General features: G+C 40.4%; 1 protein-coding gene across 3 annotated transcripts in view; it reads left to right on the top strand.

The window, feature by feature from the left end:
- Positions 1–13,437, top strand: part of LOC126481392 (B9 domain-containing protein 2) — a 70,495-nt gene that overhangs the window by 36,156 nt on the left and 20,902 nt on the right. For all 3 annotated transcript variants that reach the window (XM_050105118.1, XM_050105119.1, XM_050105117.1), the window contains exon 2: positions 5,669–5,768. In XM_050105118.1, the coding sequence (XP_049961075.1) occupies positions 5,681–5,768 (88 nt within the window). In that variant the 5' untranslated portion in view covers positions 5,669–5,680. The remainder of the gene's footprint in view (positions 1–5,668; positions 5,769–13,437) is intronic.

Below are 13,437 nucleotides of genomic sequence, written 5' to 3'. Positions count from 1 at the left end.
TTTAACTGCATCTACTTCAAGATCACCAATCCTGATGCTGAGTTTCTCACTGTTCTCATTTTTGCTACTTCTGATTAGTTGCATCTTTCTTTGATTTACTCTCAGTCCATATCCTGTACACATTAGACTGTTCATTCCATTCAGCAGATCCTGTAATTCTTCTTCACTTTCACTGAGAATAGTAATGTCTTCAGCAAATCTTATCATTGATATCCATTCACATTCAGTTTTAATCTCATTCCTCGACATATAGATTGAACAGCAGGGGCAAAAGACTACAACTATTACATTCTTTTTAATCTGTGCACTTGGTTCTTCATCTTCAATTCCTATTGTTCCCTCATGGTTATTGGATATATTGTACACTACCTGTCTTTCCCTATAATGTAGCCCTATTTTTCTCAGGATTTTAAACGTCTTGCACCATTCTACATTACTGAATGCTTTTTCCAGGTTGACAAGTACTATGAACATGTATTGATTTTTCTGTAGTATTGCTTCCATTATCAACTGCAATGTCAGAATTGCCTCTCTGGTGCCTTTACATTTCGTAAAACCAAACTGATCATAATTTAACACATCCTAAATTTTCTTTTCCATTCTTCTGTATATTTTTCTTGTCAGAAATTTAGATACATGAGCAGTTAAGCTGATTGTGTGATAATTCTCATGGTTGTTGGCTCTTGCAACCTTTGTAATTGTGTGGATGATGTTCTTCCGACAGTCAGATGGCTTACCACCAGACTCATACATTGTACACCTCAATGTGAATAGTCATTTTGTTGCCACTTCCCCCAATGATCCTAGAAATTCTGATAGCATGTTATTTATCCCTTCTGCCTTATTCAGTCCTAAATCTCCTAAAGCTCTTTTAAATCATGAATCTGATACTGGATCCCCTATCTCTTCTATATTGTCTACTGTTCCTTCTTCTATCACATCATCAGACATGCCTTCCCCCTCATAGAAGCCTTCAATGTACTCTTTCCATCCATCAACTCTCTCCTCTACATTTAAAAATGAAATTCCCACTGCACTCTTAACGTTACTACCCTGCTTTTACTTTCACCGAAGGTTGTTATGACTTTTCTGTATGCTGAGTCAGTCCTTCTGACAGTCATTTCTTTTTCAGTTTCTTCACATTTTTCATGCAGGCATTTCACATTAGCTTCCCTGCACTCCTTATTTATTTCATTCCTAAGTGACTTATGTTTCTGTGTTCCTGAATTTTCCTGAAATTTTTGTGCTTCCTCCTTTAATCGATCAGCAGAAGTATTTCTTCAGTTATCAAAGGTTTCTTCGCAGTTACCTTCTTTGTACCTGTATTTTTCTTTCCATCTTCTGTGATTACCCTTTTTAATGATGTCCATTCCTCTTCAACTGAACTGCCTACTGAGCTACTCCTTATTGCAGTTTCTATAGCCTGGGAGAACTTCAAGCATTTCTCTTCACTCCTTAGTGCTTCTGTATCTCACTTCTTTGTGCATTGATTTTTTCCTGACCAATCTCTTAACCTTCAACCTGCTTTTCATCTCTACTAATCTGCATTCTAAATCTGTATCTGCACCTACAGTACAGCTATCTGTACTGCTCAGGCAATCGAGCCATCCCATCTTGGTAGGGTCCATGATTCATGGGGGAAAAGAAGTGTAACTGCAAAGAAATCATGAGTAACAGAAGAAATAATTCCACTAAACTTATAAAAAATCTACTCATCAGGTGGTGGTAGGAGAGCCCATACACATAGAAGTCAGGGAAATTTGCAAGCTGTCGGAGCCAGTGGCCCCTTCTTCTGGCTGATGGGAAGAAAGTGGAAGGAAGAGGGATGAAGAAAAAGGATTTGTGAGATTTAGGAAATGGGGAGAATTTGAAAAAGTCATTCAGAACCTTGGGTCAAGTGAGAATTATTGGACTTGGTGGAGTCAATTTCGTGCTTTAACAGTGTTGGTATGAAAATTAAAAGATCTTGAAGTTGCCAGAAATGGTAATCTCTTGCTGATGTTGCTCTTCTCAGGCCTTATCCTGATTTCTCTACATAACCACCAATTTTCCTCTATTTTCTTATGGTTCAGGAAATTGTGGAAGATTTAGTTCTTAACACTTGTACAACTTAATGCATACCATCTTCCACAAATACAGCAACTTTTGGTGCATCTCAGGGGTTAACGGCATGTTTTCCCAACAAAGCTGATTATGATAGTCACAGAAAGATCCTACAAACACAAGTGATTGGAAGAGGGACAGTCAAAGTACAACAATAAGTACTACAAGAGCAGGAAAACATTTTTGCCTCACATTCAGTAATGTGAGTTTCTGGTTGTGGGGAAAAACAAAGCTAGTGCAATAAACAATCAACACTTCATTGTTTCCTCACAGAACAATGCCAATAACATACCCCATCTAAAAATATAGAATAATGTGCTACACTTTGATTAAATAGATAATTGCACATCGTTTATTACATGTTGTGTTTTTGTGCTGGTCAGCAAAAATTATTTGGTGGAAAATGTTGGAAGATCCATGAGGTATTTATGGGTGATGCTGCTATATATAAAAAATGTGGGGGGACCTACAGAGGATCAATGCTTAATACAGGAACTAATGGTTGATCCTCAACATGAATAAATATGACATATTGTGCATAAACACATAGCAAGACTCATTTCATTATTGATGATATGTCACTGGAAAAAGCACAAGTCATAAAATATCAAGGAGTACTGTTTGGAATGATCTGATGTGAAATAATTACACAAAACAACTAGTTTTAGGAAAAGCATGCTGAGATTCACTGGAAAAAACCTAAGGAAATGTAATTCACCTCTGAAAAGAATAAACTTGCAAAACACTCATTCTATCAATTCTGTATTATTGCTTATCAGTTTTGGGCCCTGAACAAGTGGGATTAACCAAAGAAATAGAATCTCCAAAGAAGTGTCCTGTATTTCATCAGTATTTGATTTAGTGAGCATGAGACCAGCACAAGGGTATACTGACAGTCATTCTTCCCGCACACCATTCATGAACAAAGTGGGAAAAGGGGAAATAATGGTTCTGGCAGTATCATCCATCATGTACAAATAGAATATTGTTTGTAGTCCAGATGATACATGACCTCTCAAATATGCTGATATTACAAGGCACCAGTGAGTAATATCTTAACCTTCACTGTACAATTTGAATCAGCACTATAAGAACAACAGTAAGATCATTGTATGTAGAAACTATGAAACTGGATTTCCATCAGATAACAGAAACTTGAGCTAGTTAGAATCATACGACACTGAGTTTCTATCAGATAACAGAAACTTCAGTTAGCTAGAATCAATCTTAAGTTTGAAATACACTACAAAGTTATGCTGAAGATATAACTCGCAGTTGCGTAGTGGGAATTATCTTGCTGCTTCAAATTTCTGTATTAGCTTTAATTTATCAGAGGAATCATTATTACTTTAGTTGTAATGCTCACATAGTCCTTCATTCATTGTGTTTAAAAGTTGTTTAACGGCACAGAGCATAACATCTAAGCTGAAGTTAGAAATAAAAGAGTTACAAAGACCAAATGATATCATTGATAGTATGCCTCATGCGAGGGCATGCCAGAAGTGGTACAGCATTGTTTATGCAGTGAATGTGAGATAACAGGATCCTGAAGTGTCAGTTTTGCACCCATCCGTGTCCCTAATATTTGTGTATGATCTTCTGCTAAACACATATCAGTCAGAGTTAGTTCATTTTCTCAAAAGCCAACAACTTTTCTCTCTTTTGATGCTTTTCATTCTCTCCATCACCATAAACTGTTCCTTTACCTCTCCCTTTTTGCCATCTATATATTTCCTCTGAAGAACGAGTCACTTGAAATTTACATCAGCTCAAAATCTAATGTCTGGCTTTCTTTTCTGTTTAACAATGTAAAGAAAAGGTAGACTGCTACTTACCATAAAGATGACACATTAAGTTGCAGACAGGCACAATTAAAAGACACTTACACATTAGCTTTTGGCCACAATGTTCATCATAAAAAGAAAGAGAAGCACACACACATTCATTCATACAAGCAAGCACACAAGCGCACCTCATGCACACGACTACAATCTTCGACATCTTAGACCAGAACGCAGGTGTCATATGGAATGAAAGCAGCAAGCTGGAGGGCGATGGGGAAGGGAAAAGGATAGCAGTGTATGGGTGAGGGGCAGACAAGAGTAGCACTGTCTGGTGGAGCATGCACTGGCTCGACTGCCAACAGGTGCAATGTCAGAAGGCTGATGAGCTGGGAGGTGGGTGGGTGGGGGGCAAGTATGGAGCAAAAAAGGAGAGGGTTGGGAACAGATGGATGGGTGCATTGGCAGAAAGCAGCACAGAAAGAGGGTAAGAGAAGAGAATAGGGAGGAGGTGGTAGGACAGAGAAGGTGGAAACTGTTGAGTGGAGGGTGTGGGAACAGTATGTTGCTGTAGGCTGAGGCCTCTCAACCTATGGTAACTTTCTGTTCCTACACCCTCCACCCAACAATTTCCAGCCCCTTTGTCCTATCACCTCCTTTTTATTCTCATCTCCCAACTTCTATGTTTGCTGCCCTGCGCCAATGCATGTTCTGATCTTTTCCCATTCCTCTCCTTTTTCACTCTGTGTCCCCCCCCCCCCCCCCCCATCTCCCCCCTGAATGTCCTCACCACCTCCTTGCCCTCAGCTGTGCCAGACCAGACAGTATTGCTCTTCTTCTCTTCACCCCCCCCCCCCCCCCCACCTGTACACTGCTACTCCTTTCTTTTCCCTCCCCCTCCAGATTACTACTTCCATTCCATGTGTGACAGTTGCATACTTGTCCAAGCCACTGGAGATGGCAGCCATGTGGATGTAAGGCATGATTGTTTGTGTAAATGAATGTATGTGTGCTTCCCTTTCTTATTCTGATGAAGGTTGTGGCCGAAAGCTAATGTGTAAGTGTCTCTTAATTGTGCCTGTCTGCAACTTAATGTGTCATCTTTACGGAAGTAGCAATCTCTCTTTTCATTACATTATTGGTATTCCAACCTGGAGTTTCCATTGTTATCTTTTCCGTTTGTGAGATTGTACAGTTTTGCTGATGGCTCGTACATAGTAAATACATCTTACTGTGTGTCATCCAGTCTCAAGCTGTTGATTAAACTTCTGAATTTTCAAGAAATTATCTCCAAGTCTTATAAAATACTGGATGAAGCCAAAAAAAGCCATAAATTCTTGAATGACAGGTTTAGAGAAAGTTGTGTACTGTCTCTCACATGGGCTGTTAAAACTTATGTTAATAAAATGACATGTTTGCTGTGTATTTTTTTAAAACTTTGATTACATTTTGAGATTTACTAGAAAGCTCAGCTAATCAAAACCAGAGATGGAGAACAGGAAATACATAAAGCTTATCTTTATGATGCATACTAGTTCTAACAGCAAACCTAGAGTATCATCATATGCAAAGTAAGTGATTGCATGTGTGTGTATACTTGCTCATGCTCCCTGTACAACTATCATGTCTCTTATTTGTTGTCTTTGTTTTTTAATACTTTATTTCAACAGTTTCCCAATACTACATCTAAAAGTATTTATTTAAATTCTCTCATTTCAGTCTTCATTTCCAGTCAGAAAAGCATATGGAAAGGTTATATTTAATGCTGTATTTCTTTGTTGCAGTGGTGCCATGAAATGGCAGAAGTTCATATAATTGGACAAATTGTTGGAGCAAGTCATTTTCCAAAGCATAGTTTATTCTGCAAATGGCAGATACATTATGGTAAGACAGTGTGTAATTAGACTTTATTTAATTACTTTTAATTGCATTTTGGTGTTGCTGTTTTAGTAAACCTCTTTTCTTATATGTTTTATCGATGTGAACAGCAACAGCACTCTCCATTCAATACAGAAGGTGATATGTTAGAAATATAGATTACATACCAATGGAATTAACTTATTTAATGCTTTAAAATTCAGCCTCATGTAATGCATAAATGAAGACTAATGTGAATGAAAATATGCTAAAAATGTAGCCCGCAAGCTGTAGGTGGTTGCTCTACAGGTCTCCTGTATCAACTATTGAAATAGCAGAATGCTTCAGAGGACCAGACCAGGAATCAAGCAAAAGCAAGTTATTTTGTCCAGCCATTGGCCAAAAGCAGTACATTTACCATAGTTGTAGTTCTCTTACATCCACACTCTTTTACCACTCTTGCTATGACCTAAATATTCCTTACTGCTCTTGCAAGATCATGCACACAAGAAAGAATTGTTGGGGGAAGAGCACATCTAACTTCTTGCAGCACGGTAAATAACTTTCCAGCCAATTAACAGTACACAAAATGTGTTAAAGCATTGATGTTACTTGATCTTGATATGTCTCTCTTGGTACCTTAATTTCCGGGTGCCATTTCATATGCACTTCCTCTTCAAGTCCCGATTGGTCGGAGTTGAAAATAAATTCCTTGCTGAATGATGGGATAAATTTGTTTATCTCATGTACAAATTTTCAGGCCAGTTCTGCAGTTTCCTGTGTGCCGTCAAGATGATGCTTTGTTTGAAATTTCTTAATCTTATATCTTCCACTTATGTAGCACTGTTTGAAGTTATGCAACCATCCAATACTTCTCTTGAAATCACTGTAATCCGTCTCATGCACAATTTGATATGAATAACGTAGTAGGTAAACATCATGCACATCCTGTAAAATGTATCAAGCATCCTCGAAACACATAAACACCAGTTTTTGTATCAAGTACGAATTGTCTTCCCTTAAATATCCATAGTTTTTCTTGTGCACTATGTGGTTATATTACTATGTATTTATTCAGAATCTGTTCATTTTTTTTTTTATTTTACTATGCAGCAGATGGTCTTCCATTTACCATAATTATGTTTAGTACCCACTCCTTGGATAACTATAGTCCTTTACTACGTTTCTCTGGAGACAAGATTTGTGTCACCTTGTCAAACAAGGGTGATGAACTACAGGACTCATCATGTGTTTCAGTATCACTTTGATTTGTTAAGCACATATTGTCATTATTGTACTCCTCATGTACATTATCTACACATTTGAGCATACATGACACCACACATTTCACTGACTCATCTTGCAGAAATGCTAATATTTAATTTGCCATTTCTTTCTCACCAGCAAAATTCCTTGGGTTCCTTTCTGTCATAATGTCAACTTCAGCAGGTGTTGTTGTAGATACAATACAATGTTCTCTTTGTTTATCATTGCATTTGCTCTGCTTGGTATCACTGTAGCACTGTCGTAAGTTACTCGTTGACTAAGCGGTTCAACTACATTCTGTAGCCTCACACTTTGCTAGCCATTGGATACTGCCAGTGCCACTGCTTTTTGCCCTGAGCAACCAATATTTTGGTTGCACAGTAGACAGTATGTGAGGTGCTGTATGCTAGAAACATCATTGGTGTGTTATGACCTTGCACTCAAGGGGTTACTTGGGAGTGTTGTTGCATTCCATACCATCAGTCGTGTCAAGGCAATGTTCTGCAATAGCCGATATGCTCAGCTGTTTTAAGTGTGTTGGATACTTATGCTCAGTACACTGTTCCTCTGTGGTCCTAATGGTCTGACCAACATGTGACATGCCACAATACAAGGAATGTAATAAATACCCATCTTACAAAAACAAAGGTCATCCTTAATGGGACCTAAAAGGACCCTAATCTTAGATGGAGGTCGGAAAACATATTTCACATCATATTTACGCAAAATACAACCAATCTCATTGGAGATGCTCCCTGCATAAGGCAGAAAGGCTGTAGATCTCGGTGCCAACTCAGTATTATCATCACTCACCCGGTGCACAGGTGGTCAACAGTGCAATACGTGTCTGGTGTGTCCTTCACTATATCCATTCTGATAAAATGTGACCTCAAGATGAATTATCTCAGCTGACAAACTCTCAGGGTCTGAAATGAAATGGGCCCTGTGAACCAAGGTACGAAGTACCCTTTTATGCTGAGCCAGATTGTGGCAACTATCAGCCAGTAGAAACAAATCAGTGTGAGTAGGCTTCCTATACACAGCATGTCACAATGTGCCATGAACTTCCTCCTGACCAATACATCAAGGAAGGGAAGGCAGCCATTTTTTTCTACATACAACATGTCCTTAGTTCTCGCCACCCACCTGGCCTTAATCTACGTTAATTTCTTCCTTCTCAGCTTTTCTTCACTGTAACTACTCTTTGCTTCACTCCATTTTAGTTTTCTACATCTTTCATTGTCTTTCCCGTCTATTTTTCACTGCCCCCTCCCACCTCTGTTACATACAATGCACTTAGCTTCTCACTCTTATTAACTCGGGCATGATGTTTACTAAAACTCTATCTTGCATATTACCCTGCCTTCCATCTTTAAGCTCTCAGGTTTTCAAATCTCATCTGATGCAGTTCCCAACAATCAGTCTCTCCTTCTCACCCCCTGACCAGCGGTTCTGGGTGACTTTCCCAAAATCTACCCCTTTTCCTAGATCTCTCCAGTCCTTTTCCTTCACCCTTCTTCCTTCCCCTTCAACCCTTCTGCCTGAAGAAGGAGCCACTGGCTCTGAAAGCTTGCCAGTCACAAGTCTTTTATGTGTGTGTTCTGCTGCAGCTTGGGTAGTAGATTTTTTATCCACCCAATTAAATAATTTTATCAATAAATGAATGCTCAAGTGGATAGAATTTAGCTATTCTAAAAAGTTGTTCAAATTCTCATTGCCATGAGGGCAAAGTCTTCATAGCTGAAAAAATAAGCAGGTTTCAAAGCCGATGACTCCAAAGTACATTTGTCAAAGTCCTCCATAAACAAATTTGCAATAACAAATGACAATGGTTTCCCATGGCAACTTCATCTGTCTGCTAATAGGTCTGGTCATTCAATAAAAAGGAAGTGAAAGTCAACACACACTGAAATAGGTACATTAATTCAACATCAAACCTAACCTCAATTAACCATAACCAGTCAGACAGAGGAATATTAATGAAGAGAGAGACCACATCAAAACTTACTAGAATATCAGAGTCATTCAGACACATTCCCTCTAATTGACATAAGAAATCTGATAATTCTTGATGTGATGTTCACATCGACCAACTAGTGAGCTCAAAAGAGTAGCAAGGTGTTTTGCTACATGATATGTTTGAGCCACCAGTCTTACTGCAATGGGATGAAGAGGAACCCCTTCTTTGTGGATCTTTGGAAGGCCAAATAACCTAGGGGAACACCGTAGTAAGTAGTACGACTGTTGGTAGTCTACTGCAACAAGGAATTTTCTTCAACAGGATGTTAGTCTTTCTCTCAACACTTTATGTGGGGTCAGCACCGACCCTGTGATGTGCTGAATCAGAGAGTAAACAATGCATCTTTTGAACATAATCCTGAATGCCCAGAACAGCTGTGGCATTGCTCTTGCCCACAGGTAAAATAATATCCAGATCAACTCAACGTGAATGTAAAGCAGCCCTCTCTGCTGTTCTTCTATTATTCTTGAGTAGATATGCCTGAGTCAGCACAAGATGTGTCTCCCTCCTAGCCTCCTCTGCAGCCTCAGGAGGTAGCTGGAAAACAGCCTGTTCAATAGAACTAATAAAATCAATACTGGCAAATGCTTGGGCATCAGTGTAAAATTTAAACCTTTTCCTAGAACTGGCAAAGCTGCATCCTCCAAAGCTTTCTCCATGAGATTTATCATAGGTCGCTGAGATAAAGTATTAGACCCTCGGCCACAGAAATGTGCAAACTTCACCAAATGCTGGCAAGATATGGAATGAAATTTCCAGTCAGACTTTGAACATGAAGTTGTGTTTAGCCAATCCTAAGAAAAAGCAAACATTTTCATAGCAGTCATTAAACTGAATCCAAAACAATTCCTTGGAGACAAAATCCAACTGTCGAAGAGTGTCATGAATCCTTTTGCAAACAAGAGTGATGCCAATGCAGTTTTTGATGTGATTGGCAGCAGGAGAATTAATATGATGCACAACTTTGGCAAATGTTGAAACAATATTTTGATCATGATACCTCACCAAAATGACAATGCACATTGCAGTCTTGCTCTACTGCTGCAGAGTTTGTCCAACCTTCACAATCAAGGATACATTTCTTTCCCATATAGCTAAATAGCATTCAAATAAATTAGCAGAATGTAGCCAGGTAAAGTTGTCGACAACTGCTGGTATTTCGACAGGTGCACAACCTGTCATTTTAAAGGCAAAACTGCAGCAAGTGAATTTAAAATCTCTGTTTGCAGAGACACTCTGGAAAAATAAAAACTCTCTCTCTCTCTCTCTCTCTCTCTCTCTCTCTCTCTCTCTCTCTCTCTCTCTCTCTCTGTACACACTAGCGCCACCACACAGACCAAAGAAGATGACCAAAGCTAAAAGAAAAGGATCCATTATACTTGTCGACAGTTGGATTTTGTTTCCAAGGCATTGTTTTGACTTAATTCTCTGGTACCGTGCACCGCGGAATTTGAATCCCTGCCAGACGTCAGGGACGTCGAAGACTCATAGAGGTCTCTGCACCATCGCTCCATAAGCTGTGATGGTCCGCGCCTCCTAGCCCGCATTTAGAGTTAGGGTGCCACAGTGGAACACATGGTTGCAGCGGCCAATAGCAGCGTCCCTGAGTACTTAAGCGCCTGCCTGTCACTCAGCCTGCCAGTCTAACCTTGTGTACATCTCAGGACATATTGCCTCGCATTAGACAGTGTGTTTATTTTCGTGTTTTCTTTACGATTGGACGTGGTTGTCTTATTTGGTTTTCTTGACTCTGTTGTCCCTTCTTGTTGTTGTCGTGAGGTCCTTTGTTGGTCGTGTCCGTCCTCTCCTGTTGTGTTGTTGTTCACGGGCCGCTCCGCGGGTCCCGCCACGTTTCCGTTGCTTCAACCCCGCGACTGTTCTGGTCGCTGTTACAACAAATTCAGTGACTGCTTGAAAAATGTTTGGCTTTCTCTTGGGATTGGCTGGATGATAATTCATGGTTGCAGCCTGGTTGGGAATTTCATTCTGTATCTGACCATCATTTGCTGAAGTTTGAAATTTTTGTGGCTGTGGTCTAATACTATATCGCGATATTCTGTGATAAATGTCATGGAGAAAACTTTTGATGACACGGCTTTATTTGGGCTAGAGAAAGGTTTAAATTATGCACCAATGCCCAAGCGTATGCCAGTGGTTGCTTTTATTAGTTCTATTGAACAGGATATTTTTAAATTGCATCCTGATGTTGCAGAAGAGGCTAGGAGGGATCTGTGTTATGTGTTAATTGGGGCACACCCACCCTAGTTTTGGAGGCATGTGTGAGGACTGATCTAAGAATTTTGTAGACGAGTAACTAGATGGTGCAGGTCAGGAGCCTTGGTGATAAGAGTCTTGTTTAGCTAAATAGGCTCTATTGCCTGCTGTTATTCTCCATTTGATTTCATAGGAAGTGTTATTTGAGTTGGTGGCCGACAAACGAAGGTACTGCTCAACTCTCTTAAAGGTTTAGTTTTATAGTTTTCCACCATTATTGAGGTCAGCATGTTCTCTTTTTGTGGATTTCCAGCAGCCTTTTTTAGTCTAAGAATGAAGGAAAAAAGTGGGATGAAGAGTGCACCATGAAGGAGTTATGCAAATTGGTCGCAAATTGATATTCATACAGGTATTCACAGAAAATGTAAAATTGTAAACTTTGGCAAATGGTGGATGACACTGCAGTGCAATTTCACCATGCAGCTGTCACGGATAGTAAACAGGGTCCATGTCGGTACCTGGGCGTAAAGTCTGTGCATCTTTCATTCTGTGTACTCAGTTGGACAGTAACTGTGCCTCACAGACAGGTGCTTGAACAATATATGCAGATTGAAATTTTCACTCTGCAGTGGATTGTGCACTGATATGAAACTTCCTGGGAGATTAAAACTGTATGCTGGACTGAGACTCGAACTCGGGACCTTTGCCTTTCTTGGGCAAGTGCTCTACCAACTGAGCTACCCAAGCATGACTCACACCATCCTCACAGCTTTAATTCTGCCAGTACCTTGTCTCCTACCTTCCAAACTTCACAGAAGCTCTCCTGTGAACCTTGCAGAACTAGCACTCCTGGAAGAAAGGATATTGCAGAGACATGGCATGTTTCCAGAATGAAATTTTCATTCTGCAGTGGAGTGTGTGCTGATATGAAACTTCCTGGCAGATTAAAACTTTGTGCCAGACCGAGACTTAAACTCCAGACCTTTGCCTTTTGCGGGCAAATGCTCTATCAGCTGAGCTACCCAAGCACAACTCACGCCCTGTCCTCACAGCTTTAATTCCACCAGTACCTTGTCTCCTATCTTTTAAACTTCATAGAAGCTCTCCTGAGAACCTTGCAGTAAGAGAGCTTCTGTGAAGTTTGGAAGATAGGACACGAGGTACAGGCGGAATTAAAGCTGTGAGGACAGGGCATGAGTTGTGCTTGGGTAGCTCAGTTGGTACAGCACTTGCCCGCGAAAGGCTAAGGTCCTGAGTTCGAGTCTTGGTTCGGCACACAGTTTTAACCTGCCAGGAAGTTTAATATATGCAGATGTTAGCAATTGAGAGAGGAGGGCATGCAGTTGGGCTCAAAGAAGGCGGTTGAGTAATAGGCTAATCACTCAACGTTTGAATTGGGGCAGTGGCACTATACAACGATGTTGGCAGCAATGGGTGAATCATGGCTGAACACAACATTAAGAAGGAATCGGTTGACCTAGAGAGATGACAGACAGAGAGGGGCACTCAAAGCCCTGGATTCATCATCACCATCCAACCAACATGCAGTTGGTGCTTCAGTGACCACAACAACGATTAATAGGTGGCTCATCCTTTGCACCTGCTACCACATCCTTTGCACCTGCTACCATTGGCCTTTGTACAGCAACAAGCCCATTTTCAATGGTATCAGACACATTTGGCATGGAATTTCGTTGACTGGAGTAGAATTTTCTTCAGTGATGAGTCATGCTTCAAACTGAGCCCTGATGACGAGCAAAGATATGTCTGAAGATGCCCCAGACTGCGGTGAGAGACTAACCTGTCACCTGCCATACGGCCTGACAACCAGGTGAGATGGCCTGGGCTGTCATTTCGTTTCACAGCAGGACCCCTTCAGTTGTCATCTGTGGCATTTTAGCAGAACAGTGGTATGTCGATGATATGCTATGTCCCAGTTTGCCTTTCATGGAAACTCATCTAGGGCTTACGTTTCAGCAAGATAATTGCCACCTGTACGTGGTAAGAGTTTCTACTGCTTGTATTCATGCTTGCCAGACCCCGACCTTGGCCAGAAAGGTCTCTGGATCTCTCATCAGCTGAGAATGTTTGGAGCATTATGGGCAGGACTCTAACCAGCTTGGGGTTTTGACAATCTAATGCACCTATCTATTGCACATAATCTGGCACCATATCCAGCAAATCTGTCAATCAAAA

This window comes from Schistocerca serialis, chromosome 5 (assembly GCF_023864345.2).
Source record: "Schistocerca serialis cubense isolate TAMUIC-IGC-003099 chromosome 5, iqSchSeri2.2, whole genome shotgun sequence".
Classification (NCBI taxonomy): Eukaryota; Metazoa; Arthropoda; class Insecta; order Orthoptera; family Acrididae; genus Schistocerca; species Schistocerca serialis.
Note: the sequence above shows the minus strand (reverse complement) of the source record. Positions and strands in the feature narration are given on the sequence as shown.